We start from the raw sequence: 25,940 nt of genomic DNA, 5'->3' as shown, positions 1-25,940 counted from the left end.
ACTAATTTAAAATCAGAGTTTCACTTTTAATCAGTGTTTTAAAAGACGGGTTCAGAAACCGAGGCGCTCGACTTATTTGAGGCGAGGCGTAAGCCTCGGTAAGAATTAATCTAAAATGTACATGTACACATTCAAATAATATAATCATATCAATTTATCAATTTATGAAGACATAACTCCATCCATCATCAATTCAAGTGATCAAATCTAAAGAACAAATGGCTTTTATGTTTCTTCTCTCCACTGAACCATCAACAGTTTGCTAACATTGAAAGGAACTAAAGGAAAGACTGCTTGAAGTATAACTCTCTCTATGCAAATTGTTGTTTTCTTTTCCTTCTGATAGATCACACTCACCCATTCCCAATTTTACGAACCCTTTCATCTGTTGAGATTGGTGATAATTATTACTCAATGATAAAGTTCAAATGACCTGGGAACTTATTAAAAATGCCAAACTCAAGATTCCAAAGTTTTTTTGTTACACATAAGAAAGAATTTTTTTAAAAAAAAATTAACAAGACAGAGAAGCAATATCACATTGACGGCAACAGCACCATCATAAATCAAAAAATAAAAATCAGGGAGACACTACATGGCACACACAGGAAATGACATAATCAGCATTGGCATTCCCACCTGAAGAAGAAAGATCGAAGAAGAATAGGAGACCTAGGATCAGAATAGGGACGCAGTGAAGGAGAGACGCAGTGAAGGAGAGATCTTAGCAACACCTAAGCAGATACGATTCAGACAAAGGAGAGATCTTGGCAGTACTGCAGGAGAGAAGAGGCCGAGGTCGTGTAGTCGAGAGTCGCGACAGCCACAGAAGAGGTCGCGGTGTTGCAAGGGGGAGTTGCGGCTGCAAGGGGGAGATCGATTTGAAGGCACGGCTGATGGAGAGGAGGTCACGATTCGAATGGTGGCGCGATTCAGTGGTCTTTCACTCTTTCACGATTTAGGTTGTGTTTAAACTTCAGTTTTGACCTATTGAAACAAACTCTGTGAGACCTACGCCTCATACGCCTTGGTGCGTACTGTTCCGAGTCGTACGCCTTAGGCATATGAGGCGTAAGCCTCACAGTCCTCTGTCAAGGGCGTACGCCTGGAGGCTGCTCGCAAACGCCTCGCCCCGAGCCTCAAGGCGTACGCCCCGATCGCCTTTTAAAACACTGCTTTTAATAAGGTAAACAAATTATGGAAAGCAAGACTGCGTGATATGCTTCAATAGTCACTACAATTAATTTCATTCAGAAATCAGAAACTGAGAGAAGATTGTGCTCATATTTAGTTCTTCATTTTACATGTTTAATTGATGTCAACACAAAACTCGATAGTGGAAGTTAAACAGCTTTTACGAGAATGTATTTAACATTAGCTAGTTTCAATTACTTTCGCGCTTAACCAAGTCTCTGGAATCTTAAACTTCGAATGGATCAGAAGGAAATTTTGAGTCAAAGACACAATGTTCTACTCATTGATCATCTCTTACATCATTGAAGTAAATTTAGGATGCAGTGATTTCACGAGAAGTGTTAATCATCTATAACAAAAATATCAAATAACAAGTACAATAAAGATGCCGAGCATTATTTATTAGCCTAAGACTCTTCTGTTCGGATGGAAATAAACCGCAAGAGAATAAGAGTAACAGAAGGTTCAACATTAGGACTCAATCGGTGTCCCGTCCAACAAATAGCCTCAGCGAGTTACGATTCGAAATCACCAAACCCTAATTATTCGTTGTAAAAAAAATTCTCAAAAAAAACCTGTAAATATGAAGCGAAAAGGATGACAGACCTTATTCAGCCGCGTCGACTTCACTTCAGGATTCAACCAGGAAGATCTTTAGGGTTGCGCATCCAAGGTCTCTTCCACAGATCGGACTTTCGCTTCCACATCCTCAAGGATCTCAACGTGAGACTTACCGATGAGGTTTCCTCGATATTACGCGAGATTGACAGATCGGAGGCTCAACGAGGAAGAACTTTAGGGTTGCGCAACCAAGGTCTCTTACACAGATCGGACTTACGCTTCCACATCCTCAAGGATCTCAACGTGAGACTTACCGATGAGGTTTCCTCAATATTACGCGAGATTTACCGATCGGAGGCTTGTTTCGACAAGCAGAGCACGTCATTGACGATGGCGATCCAAGAATGACGAAACCCTCAGTTTTATCTCTCCCTCGCTTTGAAAGGAATAGGCGTCAATTTATTCTTACCCTTCTAGCCACTCAAAAGTCGACACAACTGAACTCACACCTACTCGAGTTCCCATGTTTAACTCCCAACTCCCTAGCGTTTGAAAGAGCAGAACGCGGGTACTCTCTAATTAGACCTGATCATGGGCCGACGGGCCCGACAGACTCGGCCCGCTTCTAGGCGGGAGTTAAGCCCCATTAACCGGTCTTGGGCTCACAACTACGCTTACACTGTTCAGTGTTCTCCCAACAGTTCCCCATTTTCGATGCAGAACACAAATAAAAACATATGCCACTCTCACTCAATTGAAAATGTACAAATTAAAATCATCAAGAACCTTTTCTCATGAATCCTATGAGGTGAATTTTGGAAAAACTGATCTATTATTTTCTGATTACAGTTTTACACTCAAAAGGTAAAACACCCAAACCAGGTGGTGTTTGGCTTGGCTGGGTATACAATTTTGTGCGGCTATGGTGTTAATGCCGCTCAGTGTCTTCTATATTTTCAACTTCTTCATCTTGCTGCTCTAAGATGGTTTCTGCCCCCGGCCTATCAGGTGGAGGGACCTTCGCTGAGCTTGTTTCATCACTAGCAGCGGGCTCTGTGGTGTTAACAATAGTTTGCTGCTTCTCCATCATCCCAGACAATGCTAATCTAGGGGACCACTCAAGAACATCATCGATAATGTTCGAGACCCTCTTCTGATACCTGCATGCAGTGCAGTTTGGGATTTCAGACTACAAGACCCAAAAAACCACTGAGAGAGAGAAAGAGAGACCACTGTGTGTGTGTGTGTGTGTGTGTGTGTGTGTGAGAGAGAGAGAGAAGCACAAAACAATACGTCATAAATCTATAGCAGATAGCACAGTAGGATCTACAGAAGAATGAGGATTAAGATCCCTTCCAATTTCAATCCAATGATATCAACATAAACGTGCAGACTGTTTTGAAACTTTGAACGACAAATGGAAATGCTGACATAGCCACAAAATAGGTTTAGGAATGACCTGGCTCTCGCAGCCTCATCAGGGGCATGGTGCCTCAACAGCAATATGACCAGCACAGCCAATATTGCATAGAAAAGCCTTGTTGCCCACTTTGGTCTTTCCTCCTCATCTTTCTTGGGACAGAAGCGGAATAATTCTTGCAATGTAGCTTCCTCAGCAAGGATGTTCGGGAAGAACCACACACGCTTCCCAAGGATGATATACAAAGCACCAAATACTGCAGCTCTCACTGAAATCGCCAGAAAAATTGTGAGCGATGCCAATAAATTAACATAACAAAATGTAGCTGCTAATGATAATTACAGCCAACACACAATTGTATAGTTGACTATCACAAACAAGAAAGGTCAATAACTTGAATGGACAAATGGACAATCAAGCATCACTAGTCGTTCCAAAGCTTAATGAACATTCAACAAATGCCTAAGCCAAATCCTAAAAGCCAGAGACTTCAGGTCAATGTTCTTAGGCAGTGAAATGGTACTACATCTACTGCAATCACAAATATTTATGAACCAAGTTTAATTTTTCAAACATTCAAAATTTTGCAAAAGATTTCATTTAAAGGTTTTATCATCCTACCGGCCTCTCTAAAACACATGCAAAATCTACAAGAGAACCTTGATGCTTTTAATTTCAAATTCTCTCAATCATTGTGTCATATGATGCCAACTCATGTCCTCTACCCTGCTTATATCATTACAATCTACCTTAACAGCAGCTTTCATAGATGACCTGGTAAAATTATGAATGAATACATAAGAGTTTACCCATAAAAAAGTTTTGAATTATTTTTTCATGACATAAGATTTGGAAAATATTAAATCTCCGAAAAAAAAAGGGCGGCAAAACATCAAGAATGGCAAACCTGAAACATTAGCTAAGGCAGACAAACAAATGTATGATAAAATTTCGTATCAATAAGTCAGTTAAACATCACCAATGACACACATCTATCATAGAATTTCTTATCCATGAATAAAACCAATCCATGTCCCATGAAAATTAAGCCTATCCCAACTAGGCATGGCAATATAACAGTAAATTTTCCACTGAACTAAAACAACAGAACTCATATGGGTATGGCTCAACCATTAGCTTAAGGTAAAAAATAGTGCTCTTCTCAATCCCAAGAGCAGATACAAAAAATGAAGAAATTCCCTAGATGGGTGTAAGATGCTGAAGATAAAAGACTAGAAAAGAGTTCAACAGGAGAAAAGAGACCAAACACTAATCAAGAGCCAAACTGGAGCAAATGCCAAGTACTCCTGTTTGAGGTAGAGGGTAGCAATCTAACCAAACAACAGCCTATCAATACACATTTGTGAGAAAACAGTATCCTACAACATATTTCAGTAACTGAACAGCAAAGCATGAAGTCAACAAGTGATGCAACCACATGATCTTAAATCTAATAAGTAATAACCTCGCCCAAATAATGCCACAACAAGGAGGTTCTAGCAAAATGAGAAAAATCACTACATAGATCAAGGTATATAACCGGCACTTCCATACTTACATGTGAGCAGGGAAATGATAAGCAGAAGGATCCCAGCACACAAGTAGAGAATTAATAGCTTGCACTTATGGGGGTATACAGGGAACAAGCAAATAGCTAGCGTCAAAACTGGCCAGAAAAATGAGAGAAGTGTCTGCCACAGTGGCCGCCGCTTGACAAATGTCCATGCAAAGAAGGCATCATGTTCTGAAAATAACTGATCCTGGAAAATACAATCCCGATATAAATAACACATTAAAATAATAAAAAAGGTCCTTAAGTTCTTAATAGCATAAAAGGCGTACAAGGATAAGATTGACCTGGAGTTTAACATACCATAAACACCATCAGTCGAAAACAGGGAATCCAAAACTTTTGATGGCTGACTGTGGTTGTCTTCCCTTATCTCTACCATTCAAAAGTTTTCCAACTTAACAAATAGGCGCAAATACCAAGTTTGACTAATATGCAAGAGCAACTCAATAAAATATCCCCTTTTGAAAATAAATAGTTTCTTACACATGCAACAAAAAATATAAATGCTATGTCATAGCTTCCATCCTGTGGTAGTGGTAGTGTGGAACTAGCTCAGTACCCCTTTAATAAATATTTTCCATTCCAAAAACAGTTTGCACTGTGACCAGAAATTCAATTGACTAGACAACTCATTTCTGAGCAGCAAGTAAACATTTGTACATCGGGGAAGGGGAAAAAGAGAACTTACAGGGAAAATTTCTAAATGTGCTGGCCAGGTAGACAACTTTTTCTTCCCGGGACGAAGAGTTTTCACCACACGATCACAGCGCACCAAAAGGTTGCTTCTTAATAAAGCATTGGCAATTTCTTCAACTTCTAAATTCTTATCAGATTCCAGTATTTCTTTGACCTCTGGATGAATCTTCAGAAAACTCACAAAATCCTTCCCTCGAAAATATTCGACTCTTGTTTCTTGTAAAACCGCCCACCTAGATTCCAAATCCTTGTGATCTCTAACCTTCTCAGCAAATAACTGAAACACATCTTTCTTGGCAGCTTGTTTCTAGAGGGAAATATTCAAATGAAAATCAGCAAACAAATAGAAATAAGACTGATTGAATTAAAAATCATAACTACAAACCAGACCAATTCAAATCAACAAATATATCTAGCTACGAAGACTGAATATAAAGTTATGAAACGTGGGAAACACAGCAGTAAGTTGTATTTGCAGGGTGTATTTGGAAACAAATTTTTTCAATCGCAGTTACGAAGAAAAAGCACATCATCAAAAATGAACTCGAAGATTTCACCGCCACAAAAGTTTGACAGCTCATTAGGCGCCAAGAGTTACGTAGGAAACAAATATAAAAAGAGAGTAAATTATCAAAGTCTCAAAGATCTGATACAATCACTTGGAAACTGTTAAAAATCTGATGATGAAAGTTCTTATAATCAGCAAGGAGCAAGCATGCCTACATATGCATTCACAATGCCGCCATCACTCATAAGAGAAGAAAAGCATACAAGTTTAAAATCTTTATATCCATTTTTTTAATTTCAATGACATATTACGTTACCAGATTGCATGTAAGATCCCCGGTACATTTGGCTACATGTTTTGTCTTCAGGAGTATCCAATATCAGTAAGATAAAAACTAATACAGTTTCCTGTTTCCAAGCATTAGATAAACTCTTCCAAGCATTAGATAAACTCAAGGTGTAACAATCACATATCAGGGAGAATGCCAGAAGTGTCAACATTGGAAGTGACAATGCATATGACTTCTTATCTGAAACTGAAAGTAACCATGCTATGCAGACTGAAACTATAAGACAAAACTTTAAACTCAACGCCTTAGCTAAACAATTATGATTTATGAAGTAAGAACTATTAATTAAATGAAGCTGGTGAACTCAACAATACCAACAGTATTATTACATGGATGACAAAGGCAGCCACAAGGAAAAATTATTGAACAAAGGCACTGGTTTCTTCAACTAATAAGGGGCTTGATGATCAGTAGCATTCTATTGTTTCATAAGTTCTGGAGAAACCAAGAAAAACTATTTTTCTTTACATTGCTTATGAGTCAATACAGAATGTCCAATGGAGGGTTTTTACCAAATTATTTTCCCATAGCTCTAAAACCTTTGGCACCAAGAACTTTCCAGTTTATTCTCGTAATGTTCCCTACTCGGTGACTCAGGCACCCTCTTGAAAACCCCAGTCTTTTCACTAATCAATCACGAAGTTGGAAAGCCTTGTCATGCAATGCAATTCACCAATCAAAGCAAAAAAAAGCTCCAGAGAGCATAAAGTATAAAGCGAACACGTTCCTCACAATCAATATCCAAAAAAGATTCAACTTCCAAAGATGATCCTCACAATCTTTATCCCCAAAAAGATTCAGTCTCCACAAATCACACAGTTACCCGATTTTTGAGCTCTTCAAGATCTCATGAGATTAAACCAACACTGTATTGGGTCTCGCCCTCCCAATTGGGAAAAAAGGGTTCAAAACTAGTACACACACATATAAAATCGAAATGGCGTCTACAAATTTGTGATAAGAAACCCTAGATCCCGAGAAATAGAGAACGAACCCTATGAGGGGTATCAGAATTGGGGTCACCGGAGGGTCTTCGGACCCGCTTCTTCTCTGCTGCCCCTGGCTTCTTCATCTCCCTCAGTGTCTCGGCTTCTTCTTCTCCTGATTTTCCGTTTTGTTTTCCTTCTGATCTCAAACGATGTTAATGTTGGTGGGGTTTTTCTGTTACATAATAATATACGTTCAGTTGTCTCCGCTTTGTTGTCCCAAAACGTATTCTCTGACTCATACGCCCTTTCTTTCGCCAATGAAACTATGCCACGTTAGCTAACTGTAGATGGAGAGTTCAGCGTCTTCAGACCCCCATATTTTCCGTGATGACCGTTATGCCCTCCTGCAGGAATTTGTCGTTAATCACTGGTCCTTTTGTGAGCATCTGTGGTTTCCAGAACCCAAAACCTTCAAATGCTTTCTCTGCACTACCCTGTCTCACTTACAACAACCCACCATCTCTTTAGTCACTCGATTGAACATAGAAGTGATGTCCTCAAGAGAAGAAGAAGAATAAAGGCTCGTTCTTGTGTTCTTTGTTGCCGTCAATGAGAGGGATTCAGAACAACAGTTGGAGGTAGACCCAGTTAGGGCCAGAGAAGCCCTTCAATAGCTTAACCAGCAGCTCCAAATACTCTCCAAGAAACAAGTCTCCCCTCCAAAGATAAAGGGTACTCTCTCTTTCAAGAACAAGGATTTATATACACGCATTTATTTCTTGCAACTTGTTTAGTTTGATGGATTCATTATTCGGTCACATATATGTTAAATTATGTTGTTGAATGACATTTCTAATTCCCCAGCATTTTTCTTTTGCTTTATAGAAGATAAGAAGGGTAATTGTAAATCTGGTTGTTGAAGTTTTTTGGGTATGATGTGGGTGTTGTATGACAGATGACTGTGATGGCCAAGAAAGAATGATTTGAGTAGTTCTGGGATCTGGAGTTGAATTTGCACAATTGATAGCCTATTGTTTCGATTTAAGCGTGCAAAATATCAACAATTTCCCAAATTACTTTTCTCCTAAATGTTTATGTATCAATCAGCATAAGCATTGAGAGATATGAGCTAAGTCAGCTATATTGTAACTGTCTAGGTCATGATATAGAATGATCTGATACTTCTTTTATGTTGTAAACATCTGACAACTTAATTGTAAGGTAACCAGCCAGAAAACCATGTTAGATTCAAAATTTCATGGTTGTGCAAGAAGATGTTGATTGGTATGAACTGATAGGACTATAATTGTTTAGCGCTAATATAGCATGGCTAATTACTATCGCACCTGTCATGCAGCATAAAGATGATTCACTTGATTGTTACTCTTGGGGGCAACTGGTTGGACCGTGTTGAGTTTGATATTTCTGCTCCATTCGGACTTTTCTCTAGCTGCAATATGAGAGCTTCAATAGTAGATCATTGTTTTATTTCTTGATGAGTGATGACCGTCTATATATGTCAAGTCATATAAAAAAATATCCTCTGCCCTTGCCATCAATCCACTGGTGTCAAAGAGTGAAAATTGTATTTGGCTTTCTTCCCAAACCATGAGATAGACTTTATACATCAAATGCCAAGATTGTATTTGGCACTCAAAAACCGTATGCAGTCTCTTGACTATTTACATCCATGACCATGTTTATGTCGTGTTTTCATACGTCTTTCAAACCATGTCTAAAAAGGAAGGAAAATAAACCTCAGTACTTTACTTTGTTTGTTGTTCATCTGGACATTCTTTCTTCTTCTTTTTTCCATATTCTTGTTGGTTACAATTTTATAGAAGATTTCAGCATGTCAGTAACTAAATTTTGCTGTCGGGTAGTTGGATTATCGATGTTTGTGGCTTGTGGTGAGGTACAAACTGCCATTCAAGCATCTTTTCATCTTTGGAAAAACCCAGAGCCATTTAAGATGACTATGTCTTCAAAGTCAAGGCTGCTTCAAAGTGAAAACAAGTATTTTATAGGAAATGATGTCAAGGTTTAATGCACGGTGATATCTATTTTAGTGTTGAAACTGGATTTAGTATCTGTTATGGTGATATATATTTTGTCAGTTACAGTCATTTTGAATGATATATTACGTATGCTTTCCAAAGATGACACATGCTTCTTTAAAATTGATTGCAGCTTCGGATGTGAAACTCACAAGAGAAGAAAACACAACAGAAGAAATGACAGTATTATCAGGATCCTTTCTAGCCTACTTAGCTTGGTTTTCTCATTATTTTCACCATCTTCTGTAATGAGCTATTTTATACAATAATACAACCAATCATAGATGGACCAGAATTTGTTCCAGACAGTGTTGAGGAAACCACATCTTCCTCCCAAAGCAGCAGATTGGGAGTTGCAGATTGAAGCAGTGATTAGTCGTTGAAAGAGCTTGAAAAGGCAGGTCTTGGTTCACTTTTTATGGCCTATGTGGAGGCAAGCAAGTGACAATAACTCTGCTTCAATCATCAACACATGAGCCTAATGTGTTACAGTCTTTTTTTTTTGATAGATGATGTGTTACAGTCTTGGTCAGAGCTGAAATAGTAATTTTGCATTTTCATGGAAATTAATTTTGGAAGACAGAAGACTAGGCACCTGCAGACTTTTCTTTTGGACTTTAATGCAATGGCTTGCAGTGCATGTAATAGTTTTATAATTACTCTTTAACACTAATTTTGTCAAGTTTTGGTTGACAAGTGTTTGTATTTATTGTAGAGTCAGGTAGTGAACTTGTTAACAATACCCATGTTGAAATAAGCAAGATTTTGATTAACTCTAGCAATCCCATCTGTGTCAATGCATTTGTTTGACTGTATTACTGGATTTCTCACAAATTCAGGTGGATTTATGTGTTGTCCTGATATATATGTTTTGTTTTGTTTCTTCACAAGACTGATTCAATAGATTGTCTTATACTTTTGACTGAGTTGACAGGCAAACAACAAATCAAGACTTCTAATGATAAGCAGTCCCCAATGTGCCTAACATTTTCCACATGAATTCATGGTCAACAAAGGGTGTCTTGTTTTTTTGTGCCCCCCTTAATCCTTTGAATGGTCAGAATCCAATTGAATAGTAGATTGAAGGTTTTGGTAAGAAACTCCTCAAGCTATCCAATTGTTATTGGGTTTCTTATCTGCTGCTTTTATTTAAATAAAAATATTTAAAATAAATATATTTAAATGAATAAATGAGTTTCATATGGAAATTTTTTAATTAATCTGTGTTTCCCTAACAGGCTAATATTTTTTTTTGGTAGTTTAGATATAAAACAACACTCGTGCACGGGGTCGGAAACAGACTGTATGTACAAAAACCTCACCCTCACCCTCACATACTATGTGGGGATATAATATTTAGAATCAATCATGCACATTTTTTATTTTTCTCCCTCTGTTTTTGGCATGGGCATTGATACTTATGCTAGGGATTCACTTATCTCAAGCTCAAGACAGATTTGGTTTTGGATGTGGAGAGCTAAAGATGAGGGTTTTTCTTAAAACTTGTTTAATCATATGGAAATTGAAACAGTGATGATTTTGACTCTTGAAGTGTATTTTACACAATGAATAATGATGGGTTAGAAAAAGAAAACACAAAAGCTAAAAAATTGTATTTTTCTTTAATAATACAAATAAATATTGGAATCCAAACATAAAAGTCCAAAACACAAAGGTTGGAGAATTTGACCAGGCCATGACACCCACGAAGCCATATGATCACCACACCCATGGGTTTGACCCCACAAAGAAACAATAATAGCAAAATGAAAATGCTTGGCTTTGGACTTAATCCAAGTAGTGAAATCACAGTAAAAAGGGTTGTCAAAATGTCAAGCCAATTATAAACTATCACCACATTTTCTAAGGATTCAGTTAGCTCTCCAATTTAGAACAATATATTTTTCTTCCTCACCATAGCCTCGAATAATTCTTTTAGAAAAATCAAATAGTACATATTTACTTTTCATTTTGGTTTTTGGAGGCAAAAGTTCCTTTCATTTGATTTTTCTCTAGTGCTTCTAGAAGTATACATTTTTATTTTATTTTAAAATTATTATGGTATTTTATTTTATTTTTTGTTCTTTGGCTTTTTTTAAAAAAAAAATCTTAAAAGGATGCAAAAATTAAAAAATATTCAAATGAATTACAGAAAATAAAAAACCAAGATTGGAAAGCAAGCTTTATTTATTGATTTTAGTTGAAAACCTGAGCCTTGTTGGATGTTTTGGGAAGAAAACATACAAAAAGAAATAAAGAAAGAGAAAAGAAAAGAGACGACAGGCAGAAGGGTTCTTCCTCTGCCTCTCCTACTAACGTTGAATCCAACAAGAGAGAGAGGGAGAGAGCTATCACTCTCGCATTTTCACACGCCTAGGAATCTTATTTATATTTGTCATTCACTTTATCCTTCGCAATGACAAAGTACAGGCCTTTTGGTTTTTTACATTGATTCAAGCTCTGCATCAACGAAATCCATCTGGGTGCCTCCAGATTTTCTCTCAGGTCCTTGTCTTGAGAAATATTTCAGGGATCCAAGGTGGGCTCTCTCCTTTGCTTAAAGTTTAATTATTTAAGTTTTTGAAGAACATTTCATTGATTTAGCTCAAATCCTTATCGCTTTTTTGGTTTCTTGTTTTCTTTTCCTGGTTTGAAATTTATCATCCGAGGATGTAGAGGGAAAAACTTTATCCTCTCTCAGATTTTAGCATATTCTAGGATTTATCCACGTTTATTGCTTCTTGTTTTTATTTTTTATTTTATTTTTGTCTTCCTGTTCATTAAACATGTCAAAATATTTTGGGTTGTTTCTCCAAATTGCATGCTAATTTCACAGTTTGCCAGATTTGTTGGGGATTTTATTTTTAGGTCAAATCGCAGTTCAGATTGCAAGCTAAATGAAGCTATGAGCTGATATTGGAGCTTATTCCTTTTGATCCTGTCTTTTTCCTGTAGGTTATTGTACATGAATTTCGGATATTAGTTTGTTCATCTAATTAGTTTACCATTTCCTTCTTTTAAGTTACAGCGAATTTGGAGGATTTGAAGCCTCTAGGCCTCTGATTCATGGGAATTTGCTGTGCAAAACCTACCTCTGCCTCTGAGAGGCAGAATGGGAAAAAGAAGGAGAAGGATAATCCATTTTTTGATGGTAATTTTGCTGCTACTAATGGATCTGGGGGTGTACACAAGCTATGGGTCTTGAAAGACCCTACTGGCCGTGACATCTCAGCCCAATATGATCTAGGTCGTGAGGTTGGTCGGGGTGAATTTGGGATAACGTATTTGTGCACTGATGTAAACACGGGTGAAAAGTATGCTTGTAAGTTAATTTCTAAAAAGAAGCTTAGGACTGCAGTGGATATTGAAGATGTCAGGAGGGAGGTAGAAATTATGAAACATTTTCCAAAGCATGCCAATATTGTGTCACTAAAGGATACTTATGAAGATGATACTGCTGTGCACATTGTGATGGAATTGTGTGAGGGTGGAGAGCTGTTTGACCGGATTGTTGCAAGGGGCCATTACACAGAACGTGCCGCTGCTGCAGTTATGAGGACTATTGTTGAAGTTGTTCAGGTATAGTTATGTTCACTGAGCGTAGCAATTTAATTCGCACTTGGGATTCGGCTGGATATTGATCTGCATTATCTGTTGTGTGCTGTTGGTACTTTTTCGGTTTTCTGGAAAGTTTGTTATGTTATATTGTGACAAAATTTAGGTTCATTTCACACTGTTGGCTACTTTAAGAAAATTATGGTTTCCTGTAGAGAAAATAGAATACCTTATGGACATTTTGATAAGACAATTTAGTCGTTGGTCTGTGAACTTTTGAGGGTTTGGTAAATATGCTTCCATGGTGTGTTCATGGCCCAACAATGAAACTTGTTTGATCTGACGCCGCAATAATCTTGTTCGTTTGAAATAACCTAGTTTGTTTCTCTATTCTTTCTTCAATGCAGATGTGCCATAAGCATGGAGTCATTCATCGTGATCTAAAGCCAGAGAATTTTCTTTTTGGAAATAAGAAGGAAACAGCCCCTTTAAAGGCAATTGATTTTGGGTTGTCTGTATTCTTTAAACCAGGTATTGCATTGTATATTTGTATTGAGACTTTGTGCATCTCACCCCATTGCATTTCTTCTTTCCTCTCTTCTAAAGATTTCTCAGATTTCTGAGGCATTAGTCTGCTTGCCCATGTACCGCATGTCTTAATGCACAATATACAGGTGAGAAATTCAATGAAATTGTGGGAAGTCCTTATTACATGGCACCAGAGGTTCTCAAACGTAATTATGGCCCTGAGGTTGATGTCTGGAGTGCTGGAGTTATCTTATACATTTTACTTTGTGGTGTTCCACCGTTCTGGGCAGGTTAGTTCTCCAGTTTGATGACTTAATTTTTAACCTAGGTTGTTCGACTTTGATGATGTTTGAAAGCATGCTGCACATCTGGTGTATAGTTTGAGTGTACACGCATAAAATAAGACAGTACAGAAAATGATTCCATTGTTGAAGAATGCAATTCATTACTTGGATTTCCATTCATGAACATTGCATGAAAATGCAAACATGTTCCGACTTGTTCCCCTATTTTATCATTTTTCTACTTTCTTCCAATTTTTTATTTGGATTTTCATGCATGAAGACTTAAACAAGTAATGACTTGGTCCCATTTCTGTAATTAAAGGAGTTTGTCCATTTTAGTTTCCCCCCATTTTAGCAATTTTGAATCGTAACATAAACACATTCATACTATGTTCTTCATGCAGAAACCGAGCAGGGTGTAGCACAGGCAATCATTCGTTCTGTCATTGATTTCAAGAGGGACCCATGGCCAAGAGTATCTGATAATGCCAAGGACCTGGTGAAAAAAATGCTTGATCCTGACCCCCAGCGGCGGCTATCAGCTCAGGAAGTGCTTGGTAGCATTTGATGTTTTGATCTGACATTCTTTTGTATATAGAGACTCATTGCTGCTCCTTTACAAGTAGTCATGACTCTTATTTGCAGACCATCCTTGGTTACTAAATGCTAAGAAGGCTCCAAATGTTTCACTGGGTGAGACTGTGAGAGCAAGGCTCAAACAATTTTCTGTAATGAACAAGCTAAAGAAAAGAGCTTTAAGGGTAATGTTTTATGTTTTGCATTCTCCAAAATTATTGTAGAATAGTTGGATAGAAATTGCTGATTTTGGCCAAATATTGGCCCGGGTCTTGCTCAATTGGAACTTTTGATGACTGAATTTTGTGGAATTCAATCTCCAGGTGATAGCTGAGCATTTATCAGTGGAGGAAGTGGCTGGCTTAAAGGATGCCTTTAATATGATGGACACTGGTAACAAAGGCATGATTAACCTTGAGGAGCTTAGGGTTGGGTTACAAAAGCTTGGCCAGCAGATACCTGATGCTGATCTTCAAATCCTTATGGAAGCAGTAAGACTTACCCAACCGAAAAGTTCTTTTTTGATTTATCCACTCTTTCAAGTTTTCCTCAAACCTTTTGCTTGGAAACTAGTGGCTAAAATTGTATGTAAATATTTGTTTACTTCCTTAAAAGTTAATTCGGTCCTCCGACATCTCAAGCCGAGGACACTGGACAAATAGCCAGCATACTTTTTCTCAAAAATTTAATGAAAAGCTAAGGAAAAAAAAAAAGAAACAATAAAATTAAGCCCAATTCATTGCTTTTTTTTATTGACATAAGATTGAAATGTTATATAGTTAAGTTGGGGGTAATTATTATAGTTTGCCTGGATTCTTTTAGCTGCAAGAAGTTGTTATCGTGTTCCTACTTTAGAAAAAGCTCCACAAGGTAGATACTGTCTGATACAGTAGAGTGAAAATTGTATTTTTGCTCTTTTAGTGAAGTGAATAACTGAGAACTGCTGTCTACAGGCTGATGTTGATGGTGATGGAGCCCTGAATTATGGAGAGTTTGTTGCAGTTTCAGTTCACCTAAAGAAGATGGGCAATGATGAGCATCTACATAAAGCATTTTCATTTTTTGATCAAAATGAGAGTGGTTACATAGAGATTGACGAGCTCCGAGATGCTTTGAATGATGAAACTGATACGTCTAGTGAGGAAGTTATCAATGCCATTATGCAGGATGTTGACACGGACAAGGTTAGTCTCATGCCTCAGATTTTATCTCCAACACATAACATCTAGTTCTTTTGCATTTGATTTCCAAGTTGGAAGTTAATCATCCTTTCAATTTCATCTTACAGGATGGACGCATTAGTTACGAGGAGTTTGCTTCAATGATGAAGGCTGGTACAGACTGGAGGAAAGCATCTCGGCAATATTCACGTGAAAGATTCAACAGTCTGAGCCTGAAGTTGATGAGGGACAGCTCGTTACGGGTAGAATCTTAAGTGGAGATGATCTTACTGTTATGAAAATGACAAAAAGAGACGACCTTGGGTTGTGGATTTTTATTTTTAAAATTCTTTTTGTTTTGTTTTCTATTGGGACCTCGGGATACGAAGAATTAGGCTGATGGTCTTGGTGTCGTGAGAAATCAATTTATAGATTTTGTTTGTTATTAGGTGGTTCCAGGAGATGGCAAAGAGTGGAATTTGTTAGTAGTTGTGAGCGGCAATTTGTGGTTGTATATATGTCATTCGGGCAGAGGTCTGCACCATTTGAGAAACATTTGTCTAATTGCCATTCATTTGCTTTCATGTGCTGTAATTGACAAAAAAAGAAGCAGCCACTTCCAGTTTCCTTTTCGGAAAATTTGGTCACAGAAGTAGCCAGCAGTCACAGGCAAAGCAGTATGTATTTCTTGAAAGACGCCAACGTGTCCATGATTGCTACCGGTTAGTTCTGACGTTGTGAAAGAATTTACTAATTTAGAATTTTGCCAAGTCTCCAGTTCCTCATCACATCATCGACACAAGAACACTCCAGAGATTGATAGGAGGATCATCAAACATAAATCGGGCTGAAATTTCCGAGCAGCAGTCATTCATTGTTGCAACAACCTCCCCTCAAATGTAAATTTTAACCAGAACAATGAACCAACAAGTTTGGAACTACAATTTATCCAATTTGGCATTTCGGACTCGGAATACTACCAAGGTAATTACAAAGTAAAAAAACAAAGCAGAAAGAACGTATTTCAACAATTTTTACGTTCCACATTACCATGCCCATTGGTGAAACATGCCAGGCGTTTTACCTTGCTGCCGCCCTTGTGCTCATGGATGAATGGTAGGTGGTGCTCCTCTGTTTTCTATATGAAGTGTAAACATCGTCGTATTGACTAACTTCATTTGGATTAGCTGTTGCCCCGAGTCCCAATCTTCCTGATCCACTTGATCCTGGTTTCTGCTCCACACTTCCATCAGGATACGCACCTGTTTCCGGGTCAACAACCAAGTTGAGAGGTGGAGGAATGCAAGCGCCTCCCTTGCGAACAAGAGGTTCTCTGTCATAGTCTTCATCTTCAGCTTTTGAATCAGAGCTCATTGGTCCTTCCGAAGGGTTAACCTCTCCAATCTCTTTAAAGAACTTTGACACTCTCTCCAGAATCTCTGAGGGAGATACATCTGATGCAGGTATCATAGTTGGGATGTCCAAAGGGCTCATTGGCGAGTAAGGCACACCACTTCCAATCTGCATCTTCTTAACCATTCCGGGGATAAGACCGGGTGGGAACAATGGATAAGGGGGTAATTTTTCACCGGCATTAGTGCTTGGTGCTGGTAATAAATGGAGAGCAGGTTGTTGACTTGCTGGTTGAACAGAAGAATTTATGGGCATAGAGCCAGGAACATTTGGCAAGAATGGCTGATTTGCTAGGGATATCATGGCTGGGGAAATTTGTCTGTCATGAAGCTCATGATCTGGAACACTCGGAACAAAACCGTGCTTATCGGACTGCCAATGTGAGACGCTCTGTTTTACTGTTTGATGCAGCATTCCTACAGAGAGGAGCTAAAATAAGAACCGGAACATTTCTAAATAGAAAGAAAATATACCCAAAATTATTATGTCGATCATTAAGTTAATGCTTGGTGTTTTAAGTAACCATATTCGTTCGCCCAAACTCTTATTGAAAAAAGAGGAGACCATGGAAATGATAGAAGCTACCTGCAGTTGTCATCGACTCTGCAGAAACAGAAGATATATCTTTAGAATGTCCTGAAAAAGAATGAATAGATGATCCACCTATCATCTCACTCTCAAGTGCATAAATAGTGTCTTCATCATAGACCTCCTTGGAACCCCAGAACTGTAGAATTTTCTGCAACCGTGACTGATTCTCCTCTTTATTTTGAGGGTTATGGTAAATCCTGGCAAGCATGGAACCTAAAACAGGTTTAAATGCCAGGGCCTCGTTATCAAGGTCCCGCGGGTTGACCCTCCTTTGCAAACTGCAAATTATTCATGCAAAGGGTAGGAGAACTTTAGTAATAGAAATGTTACTAAAATACAAATGGCCAAAGACCGACTTCAATGAAGAAAAAGTATTGTTAAGGAGAATGCATCAAATTAATGTCATACATGTGCTTGTATAGCAAATCCCAGTAGATCTTAAAATTTTCAATTTAGCTATATATGAAAAGCAAAATCCTGAAATTCTGAAAATGAACTACAGTCGTCTTTTTTTTCCCCCCTATTCCAGCCTCATAATCAATCCCAACAACCCTTATAAAAACAGTTTATTGCCGCCATAATAATCAACGTGAGCTTCCTCAAAAGGGATATCAAAGGGGCTGAAAGGTACTGATATCATCTATACCAAATCAAATACCTTCATCCAAGGTATGCACATGTCAAGCCAATTGTCTACACAATAAATTTCGACAGCAAAATTATAAAACACAAGGATAATGATTGGAACTCCTGTGCCCTTAGTCGAGAGGGTGAGGAGCTTGAGCACTTGAAATAGTGTTGCAACAACCTAATTTCAGAATAGAATCAACTAACCTTTAAATAAAAATTATTAGAATCCACAGACAGTGCAGCTATAGAAACATACCTGTCAAAAAGAATGTCATTGACCAGGTAAATTATGTGAAGTTGACTCTCAGAATCATCCAAAGCAAAGATCTTGTCTCTAAGAGCCTCGGCCAGAACGTGTGCAAATGGAGATCTCTGCATGAACCAGATCTTGGCACCTTTGATTGATTCTTTGGTACCACTGAGATTGTTAATCACATTATTGAGTTCTATTGCAATATCAGAAGGAAGATGACCCGAAAGCCCCTTAAATGGTTGGGATGACTGGTCATAATCTGGTCGACCTTGACTCCCGTAGGGCTGAAGATGTGTATGGTGGTGCTGTTGATGGTCATAGAATGGTGGAAAAGGAGGATGGTGCATTTGAGGAGCACCCATCATAGAAGCTGAAGCACCAACAGCAGCATTCATAGGAGATGCATTTAAAGGAGATGGACTCGTCATAGGATTTGGAGGGGGATAAATCATAGGTAAAGAAGAAGGAGGAAAAGGAGCATTGAAGGGGCCACCTGGGGGATGTGTTGATAGCCAAAGCTTGTAGCGGTAATATGCATGCCCCTCACCCCCAAATAGAAAACCATAAGCAGGATTATCTTGTTGTTTTTCACGGATCATGACTTCAAATTCAGGGCCATTCTTTGTAGCATATTCAACAAGTTTGTCAATACGCTTCTGGAGCTCAGAATCAGATGGAGGAGGGGCTGGGGGTGGAGCAGAGTCATACTGACCACCAGAGAAAGGGGGAGGAACAAGGTGAGGGGGTAAATGGGCAGGGAAAGCTGAAGGTGGCTGTTGTTGCTGCTGAAGATGAATTAGGTAAGGATTGGGAGGAGGATGTTGGTGGAGCTGTGGAGGCTGCTGCACTGGGTGGGGATAAGGGAATTGTTGGAGCGAAGGATGTGGGGACATAAAAGGAGGACCATGCACCATCGGAGGGAACTGCTGCTGTGGATGGAATCCAAACTGCTGTTGCTGTTGCATGTTAACTGCTTGTCGCTGCTGCTGGGCATATGCCATAGCAGAAGCAGCAAAATCATGGGCCTGGCGTTCCATCAACTAATAAATCTCTGTACAGTAAAACAAAATATTTGAATTACTCAAAAAGTGCTGACATTGAACAGAAGACAAATCTACCAATTGCAATGCCAGAAACTAAATATATTGTCACAATTCCGTGAGAAAATCAGATTCCTAGATCCCTTCGATTATATATATCTCCTTAAATAAATAAATAAAATTCTAAAATTTGTATCTAGGACTAGGACTCCCAAATTTGGAGAGTCCTAATTTCACACAATTCACAAGGCTCAACAGGGAATTGATATTTTACAATAAAGGGTGTAGTCTTGTGAATAGTGTCAATCCTTATATATCGTACTAACAATAGAGATATGGTTTAAAGAAAAAATCAAATACCCATGATCTTAGCTACCCATTTATAAAATCATAACTAGTTATGAGTCCCACAAAAAAAATCCAAAAATATTTTAGCTAAAATACCAATTTCAACAGAATAATATTAGTTTGTTGGAACACCCGTTTCACTTTTCAGAGCTACAGCCTTAACACATAGGTGACTTGCACTCGATCCATCATAACATAATTTCAAGTCTGCCCTAAAAGGATGTTTAATGGTATCAAAATCATACCAAACTTCATTAAAAAAATATCCATCCTTTAGTACAGGCATCCAAAATCAACCATAAAGTAAGCCGAGATGTAGTACTATCCATCATCATTTAAATAACTTAATATATTTTATATATAATTACCTCCAATGGTTATTTAAAAGATATATAATAAAATTTTGAAGCCCATTTATATGATTTAGGTGATCCCAATAAGCTCCATATAATCCATTAAGGTCATCATTTAACTCCACCCATTAGGTAGTTGATTTGATCCATGAATCATGACTGTTCACACTTGAAATGGCGCCTCCTGTGGTTTCCCTGAAGTTCAGCGACTCCTCTCCATTCAACCGACCAACTAGTTTCTAAGATGACAACAAGGGTGAATGGTGAATAGGCAAGATATACGCAGACCCAACTAATATCCTATTTTCTAGAATTGAACTTGTGGCCTCTAGATTGTACCCCTCCAACTCTATCACTGGCCACAAAGCTCCCGCAGTGGGCGGAGTCGGCGACAATCATCTTACCCCATAATACATGGAGAGCTTGTTTCTAGAAATTAAACATTTGACTTCTAGGTTGCAAACAAAATAAAGATTCAAACCATGGCATGCAATTAAACAGCCAATCCTCCATAAACATAAAATCACAGAGCCAAAAATTATAAAGATGATCCCTCTAACATTACCTTATTTATTTGCTGTCTGTGACAGTTAAGCCAAGAAAAGTGCAGATTTTCAGATTATATCCTTGCCAGAACCAGTTCTTTACGCATCAAACTTTTCCAGGCTCTTTCATCTGTAAAAGAACCAGCAATTATTCTCGATCCAGGGCAGTTTACAGCTTCAATTTCAGCTTCTAAGTTACGGAGAAAAGCTCACCTGAATACTATTTCTCTTCGGTAATTACCACAACTACGTCCGCAAATTTGCTTCAACACTCGCAGCTGCCACCGCATCAATGAAGGGAAACACACGAATGAGATTTTCTTTCAGCTCATAAGGGAACCCTTTTGTTAGGGTTTGTCAATTGAAATCGATGCTCCGCCTGAACGGTGGTTCTGATAGTAGTATTCCCACTAGTGCTGTGCGTTTTAGAATGCCAGACCATCAATATTTGTTGGATCTGGGTCAAGCTTGGGTGTAGAAAAAGTAAACAAAATATAAAAATATAATCTTCTATGGGCCGCAGGTTAACTCATACAATCCATTGAATTACCACGTAAAGCCCATAGAAGGCCCGGGCTATTTATGCAAGTATTTACCATGTTAAATAATCCTATAATTATATGTGTGCCTCTTCTCATTTTGCATATACATTTATAAAGGTTTTCCACGTTCCTTAACTTAGAACAAATTTGACAGGAATAAGAATGTCACGTTGAATATGCCACGGAAGGAGGAATGATGTGATTGTAATGTAGAATAGTGGTTTGGGCAGAGTAACTTTATGTGGATACATACTAAGTTTTTATCTAATTTATTCTATTGACGGGTCGAATTTAAACTCATATTAAATGCCCAAATGACAAATTTGTATAATATCATTCTCAAAGTGTGCACGGTATTACATGGTTGTGCATAGCATTGCAATTCTTTTTTGGAGTTTATAAGCTAAAAATATGAGGACTTACTCGATCCATCAATGTTTGATTAATGCTATCAAGTCGATACAAACAATAGCATTAATCAAACAATAGGTTAAATATTTGACCTTTACAGACTATGAAAATTTAGATGAATTGAAATTTTTAACTTTTCCTTTCTTAAAATGATAAATGAATTTCATTGAAGGAAAGACACAAACTGGTATCTCCCCTTAAAGAATGCCTGCAAGTCGAGCTCCGTAACATATTTAACATCAACCAACCAACATCTCCATACTCACTCTGCCAATTCCGTAACACTATGTTTAGTTAGTCGAGAGAATGGAACGGGAGCGGGAACGAGAACAGGAATGGGAAAGAGAATTTCTTAGATTCCGATGTTTGATTGGTGAAGGAATTGTGACAAGAAAATTATCGAGAATAATAGATAAAAGACAAAATTATCCAAGTCTTCCTTAAAAAACACTAATACAATTTCAGGCGTGAGATATGCATTTTAGCCAAATTTTTCTTAACCATATGGCATCCAAATTTTGTTAGTCAAGAGTATTATGTGGGTTTTGCAATTTGGGCTTCTGTCATGACAACATAACATTTTGTAATTAATGTAGTAGCATCATTAAACCAAGCAATTTCCATGAATGTTGAGTGTCATTCTTTGATTGGATAAAATTTGAGTGAGATTGACCAGATGGATTTCCAGATCTTATCCAGCAATGAAACCCAGAAGCTTCCAAAGAGGACTCCTTGCTTGTTCATCATCGAGCCTCCATTAACGAGAACTCATCGAGCCCCTATCATCAATAACTCATCCTCTTGGCCATGCGACTCTGCAAATCCATTTTGCTTGTCCAAGCTTGGACCTCGGTTGACATGGATATCAGCTGAGAAATAGGGTGTTCAAAGAGTATTCAAAGGGACAAATTTGTCATAACCTTATCAAACAAGTTCCCATTCCGCCTGGAATACAGAATCCCTGGGGGGGAGACGGGAATCCTCAATTCCGGAGAAGAGCGGAACATGGATCAATTCCGGAATGTTGTCTGTCATACCAAACGACGGAATTCCTTTGGAGAAAGCAATTGACCGTTCCGTTCCCGCCGGAACGGTCATACCAAACATAGCGTAAGAGCGTGCTCTGTGCCACCAACTGCTCGTTTATGCAACTATGGACTTCATTCTAACCTTTTTGCAGCGCATTCCAGCATCCATCCATTTCCTTATTTCACATTTCATTGATACAAAACAAGTATCACTCCTTAAACAGTGCAGGCAGGAAAAAACAAATGGGTTGGACGTTTAGTCTGTGTCTGTGCTGAGCATATCAGCACGTTGATGACTTGATGATGCCAAAAACTTGACAGGCAACCAAACATGCCAACAGAGCCTCAAAGAGCTCAATCAAAGCAGACCAAGGGCGGCGCAAACAAAGAGCAGATCTCAAACTGGCAATCAGAATTAGGAGTGGTAACATAAGTACCAAAACCCAAATATACCTGAACGGGTGATGCTGCTGCATCAGGAACAAAAGAAGATGTTACAATAATTCACAGCTTGGAAAGCACTGCGAACACACTAGCTGCCAGTTTCAATCCCAAATTTTTAGCAACAGTAACTTCCGCCACTTGCTCTTGGCAAATATAGCTTTCTCTGGTAGAATGACATAATAAAAGGCAGCCAAAGAATCAGCATAAATTTTCAACATAGGAAGAAGCTTACTTCTTACTGTTTCACTAGGTATGAGATTCTCAGGCTCCTAAACCTGTAGAACATCACAAAAATATGAGTTACAAGATATTTGAACATCACAAATACATTCTCTAATGGCTAAGGAGAGTAGACTAGTTACTTCCAAGTTTTGAACTCCTCATCTTCTGAGTGATTGCCTACTTTCACTGCTTTACATATCATGCTGCATTCTGTTTGGAATTCAATCATCTTCACTTCAAACATTGAGATTCCCCTAAAGAGCCCAATAGCCAAAACAAAACAACCAATCCCTAACTCATCACCATCCAAGACTATCAATCTACAACCAGCATAAATATTATCAAAAGAACAAGGAACAGAGAAAAGAAAACTGAGATGCAGCAAACATTGAAAGATTGACAGTAAAAAGAATCCAATAAACAATTAAAAACAAAACTCCAGCAAAACAAGTCGCAGAATCCAAACACAAAGCAATTACCAGAAAGATGTTTGATTTCATATCCCTGAGAAATCACCAACCGTGAGCAGTTAAGGTTTCAACTGCTAGAAACTTTGCCCCATGGATTTGATTCTTAATTTCTACAAGTCTATCGGTTTACAACTTTCCTTTCACATCCTATAGAAACTTAAACAAGACTATGAACAATAAACTTTCTTATAGCTAAAAGAAATCAAAAGCTTGTGTCACAAGACTGGAATTGCACCAGAAAAATAAGAACTTTCCCACACCTCAACGCCTTCAACATCATCTCTACTAACAAACAACCTATCTCCACCACCTTCAATTTTCCTAATCAACCCTCTCTCTGAATCCTCCACTTTATCCACAAAGTTTCTTCTATAAACTCTCTCTGGTTCACCGTCTTTTCTATCCTCAACCATTGACCAGACCTCTAAACTCCCTTCTCTCCCCACAAAAGCTTGGCTCCTATAACAATGCACCACACTATTGCCTCCTCCACTGCTTGTGTTTCTCATACTGGGGTTTTTCTCTGTCACATATACCCATGGATCATCACCTAATTTACGCAAATCCGCCATTGCCAAGTCTCCAGATTTCGAACAGATTTTGAACATAATTGACTCCTCAATGTCGACGTCCACGTCAGCCAATGGGTCTCCAAACCTGCTGCTTCGTCCAGAACCTGGTTCGTTCGTCTCCCAAACCACAATCCCCGACCTCGGATCCCATATTCGTATGTAACCTGAGTATCCGAATGCCCCGCACGTCACCGCACTCCCTATCAGCACGCCCGTCTCCGGCATCCACGTGAGCTTCCCGGGGGGCATGTTTTTCGCTGAGCTACCGGACTGCCTGCCGAGTTCCGATACGATCTGGAGAGTTGAATCGTCAATCACAAGGATGCAGTTCTCCCTATGCGGACACGCAAACGAGGCAAAAACAAGAGTAGGCGAATTAGCGATCGCAGTGACTTCGGCTTTGTATATCCGCGGATCAGAGGGGTCGGTCCAGTGAAGTGTACCAATATGGCGCCCGCCGGAGAAGTCGTAGAAGTGGAGACCAGCTCCGGAGTCCGATCCAATAGCTGCAACCTCCGGCCAGGCGCGGCAGATGGAAGTTATGTTATCGAGGTGAGTGCGAAAAGTGCCAGCGTGAGAGAGGTTCCAGTCATAAACCGATATTTGACCACCGTGGGCGATCCATACAGAACCATCATCGATGGCCGTAAACGCTGAAGAGATTCCGTCGGCGGCTGGGCGTATGTTGGCGACGATAGAGGCATCAATACCGGAGAGTTGAGCCGGTGACATCGCTGAGCGGAGACGTGACTCGATGCCGTAGTAGAGGGCTTCGTCAGTGAGTTCTTGCTTGGAGAAGCGGCTGGCGGTGGAGGGGATGCGGTTTGACCGGAGAAGTGTGAGGAGAACCGAGAAAATCTCGGGGTCCCGGTCTATGAAAACCGGTTGGGACTCGTGGCTTGGACGGTTCGCGAGGGCGGCCAGTAGAGAGTCTGGACCACCGGATTCAAGCGTTGATATGGTAGTCTCGAAGAGAGTACCACCGACGTTGAGCATGATTCGGTCATTTGATGGAGGCGCAGGGGCAATATTGGAATATCCATTATCCATCGTCGATGGCATGGCCTGGGGGGAGAGGGGAGAGTAAAATTAAATCGTCAGGCTGAGGAAGAATGAACATTTGACCGAAAGGATAAGGAGGATACCGCTGTTCTTTGGTATGGGCTTCTCAAGCGGTCTTCGCCCTTTTTCATCATGGGCCTATCCTCTTGAGCATTGGGCCGATTAGCCTAGGTCTTGTTTCAAGCCCATATTCACTACTAATCTAAAGGACACAGTTTAGACTTTAGATGTTATTTGTTTTCATTTCTGTTATTACATATTTTTTCATGGGTTTAGTTCAAATTGGTTATTCAAAGATACCTCAGTTTATAATTAGGTCACTTAAAAAAAAAAATTCAAATTGAATTACTTAATGTTCTTATTTTAATCAATTAGGTTATGATGATCCAATTTCAATCAATTGGTCACCGGAAATTGTTGATGTGTCCGATTGCTGCCTACATGGACCCAAATGACATGAAATTTTTGATTACGTGGATAATGACAACTTACTTTGGAAAAAAATTGAATAAACAATAAAAAAATCAAACAATCAGATATACCCACCCCCACCCATTCTCTCTTACGTGAAACACCAAAAGCAAACTCAACCTACAATTCTTCCATCAGCTCCTCTCTCTCTGTGG

At 38.9% G+C, this 25,940-nt stretch overlaps 4 protein-coding genes and 1 long non-coding RNA gene across 9 annotated transcripts; 2 read left to right on the top strand and 3 right to left on the bottom strand.

The window, feature by feature from the left end:
• Positions 1 to 2,499: 2,499 nt before the first annotated feature.
• On the bottom strand, positions 2,500 to 7,511 carry LOC119996542. The gene is made up of 5 exons (XM_038843215.1): positions 7,296 to 7,511; positions 5,437 to 5,751; positions 4,734 to 4,935; positions 3,215 to 3,443; positions 2,500 to 2,915 (listed from the first exon to the last, which is right to left on the bottom strand). Exons 1-5 carry the CDS (start codon positions 7,371 to 7,373, stop codon positions 2,684 to 2,686), a joined length of 1,056 nt encoding a protein of 351 aa, XP_038699143.1. The 5' UTR covers positions 7,374 to 7,511; the 3' UTR covers positions 2,500 to 2,683.
• A 312-nt stretch (positions 7,512 to 7,823) lies between these two features.
• On the top strand, positions 7,824 to 9,600 carry LOC119996543. Its single transcript, XR_005467880.1, has 2 exons — positions 7,824 to 7,962; positions 9,421 to 9,600. It is a non-coding gene; the product is annotated as an uncharacterized LOC119996543 (long non-coding RNA).
• Positions 9,601 to 11,505: 1,905 nt separating this feature from the next.
• LOC119996404 (calcium-dependent protein kinase 7-like) lies at positions 11,506 to 16,029 on the top strand. Of its 3 annotated transcripts, none has more exons than XM_038843022.1 (9): positions 11,506 to 11,826; positions 12,310 to 12,866; positions 13,250 to 13,373; positions 13,517 to 13,660; positions 14,059 to 14,211; positions 14,300 to 14,415; positions 14,554 to 14,721; positions 15,184 to 15,414; positions 15,519 to 15,665. In XM_038843022.1, the coding sequence occupies exons 2-9, from the start codon at positions 12,354 to 12,356 to the stop codon at positions 15,663 to 15,665; spliced, it is 1,596 nt and encodes a 531-aa protein (XP_038698950.1). In that variant the 5' UTR covers positions 11,506 to 11,826; positions 12,310 to 12,353. The 3 variants fall into 3 exon arrangements, with proteins under 3 accessions (XP_038698950.1, XP_038698951.1, XP_038698952.1); XM_038843023.1 differs by having other exon boundaries at positions 11,507 to 11,826; positions 12,316 to 12,866; XM_038843024.1 differs by lacking the exon at positions 11,506 to 11,826 and having other exon boundaries at positions 12,354 to 12,866; positions 15,519 to 16,029.
• A 195-nt stretch (positions 16,030 to 16,224) lies between these two features.
• LOC119996403 (calcium homeostasis endoplasmic reticulum protein-like) lies at positions 16,225 to 21,017 on the bottom strand. Its single transcript, XM_038843021.1, has 5 exons — positions 20,777 to 21,017; positions 20,584 to 20,693; positions 18,281 to 19,328; positions 17,389 to 17,672; positions 16,225 to 17,219 (listed from the first exon to the last, which is right to left on the bottom strand). The coding sequence occupies exons 3-5, from the start codon at positions 19,312 to 19,314 to the stop codon at positions 16,471 to 16,473; spliced, it is 2,067 nt and encodes a 688-aa protein (XP_038698949.1). The 5' UTR covers positions 19,315 to 19,328; positions 20,584 to 20,693; positions 20,777 to 21,017; the 3' UTR covers positions 16,225 to 16,470.
• Positions 21,018 to 22,120: 1,103 nt separating this feature from the next.
• Positions 22,121 to 25,372, bottom strand: LOC119997332 (protein ENDOPLASMIC RETICULUM-ARRESTED PEN3-like). 3 transcript variants are annotated; one of them, XM_038844271.1, is made up of 3 exons: positions 23,690 to 25,372; positions 23,351 to 23,464; positions 22,121 to 23,263 (listed from the first exon to the last, which is right to left on the bottom strand). In XM_038844271.1, exon 1 carries the CDS (start codon positions 25,312 to 25,314, stop codon positions 23,896 to 23,898), a length of 1,419 nt encoding a protein of 472 aa, XP_038700199.1. In that variant the 5' UTR covers positions 25,315 to 25,372; the 3' UTR covers positions 22,121 to 23,263; positions 23,351 to 23,464; positions 23,690 to 23,895. The 3 variants fall into 3 exon arrangements, with proteins under 3 accessions (XP_038700199.1, XP_038700197.1, XP_038700198.1); XM_038844269.1 differs by having other exon boundaries at positions 22,121 to 23,530; XM_038844270.1 differs by having other exon boundaries at positions 22,121 to 23,464.
• Positions 25,373 to 25,940: the final 568 nt, after the last annotated feature.

Source organism: Tripterygium wilfordii, chromosome 4 (assembly GCF_013401445.1).
Source record: "Tripterygium wilfordii isolate XIE 37 chromosome 4, ASM1340144v1, whole genome shotgun sequence".
NCBI classification, from domain to species: domain Eukaryota; kingdom Viridiplantae; phylum Streptophyta; class Magnoliopsida; order Celastrales; family Celastraceae; genus Tripterygium; species Tripterygium wilfordii.
This window is presented reverse-complemented; position numbering and strand designations above follow the sequence as displayed.

Excerpts from the sequence above, each read along its gene's own strand:
- LOC119996542 (XM_038843215.1), bottom strand. The coding sequence starts at position 7,373 with ATGAAGAAGCCAGGGGCAGCAGAGAAGAAGCGGGTCCGAAGACCCTCC. Across the intron at positions 4,936-5,436 it reads CACATTTAGAAATTTTCCCT|GATCAGTTATTTTCAGAACA; the intron begins GTAAGTTCTCTT and ends TGTATTTTCCAG. Across the intron at positions 2,916-3,214 it reads GATGAGGCTGCGAGAGCCAG|GTATCAGAAGAGGGTCTCGA; the intron begins GTCATTCCTAAA and ends CACTGCATGCAG.
- LOC119996404 (XM_038843024.1), top strand. The coding sequence starts at position 12,354 with ATGGGAATTTGCTGTGCAAAACCTACCTCTGCCTCTGAGAGGCAGAAT. Across the intron at positions 14,212-14,299 it reads ATCAGCTCAGGAAGTGCTTG|ACCATCCTTGGTTACTAAAT; the intron begins GTAGCATTTGAT and ends TCTTATTTGCAG. Across the intron at positions 14,416-14,553 it reads TAAAGAAAAGAGCTTTAAGG|GTGATAGCTGAGCATTTATC; the intron begins GTAATGTTTTAT and ends TTCAATCTCCAG.
- LOC119996403 (XM_038843021.1), bottom strand. The coding sequence starts at position 19,314 with ATGGAACGCCAGGCCCATGATTTTGCTGCTTCTGCTATGGCATATGCC. Across the intron at positions 17,673-18,280 it reads AATGACATTCTTTTTGACAG|TTTGCAAAGGAGGGTCAACC; the intron begins GTATGTTTCTAT and ends AATAATTTGCAG. Across the intron at positions 17,220-17,388 it reads AGAGTCGATGACAACTGCAG|GAATGCTGCATCAAACAGTA; the intron begins GTAGCTTCTATC and ends TCCTCTCTGTAG.
- LOC119997332 (XM_038844269.1), bottom strand. The coding sequence starts at position 25,314 with ATGCCATCGACGATGGATAATGGATATTCCAATATTGCCCCTGCGCCT.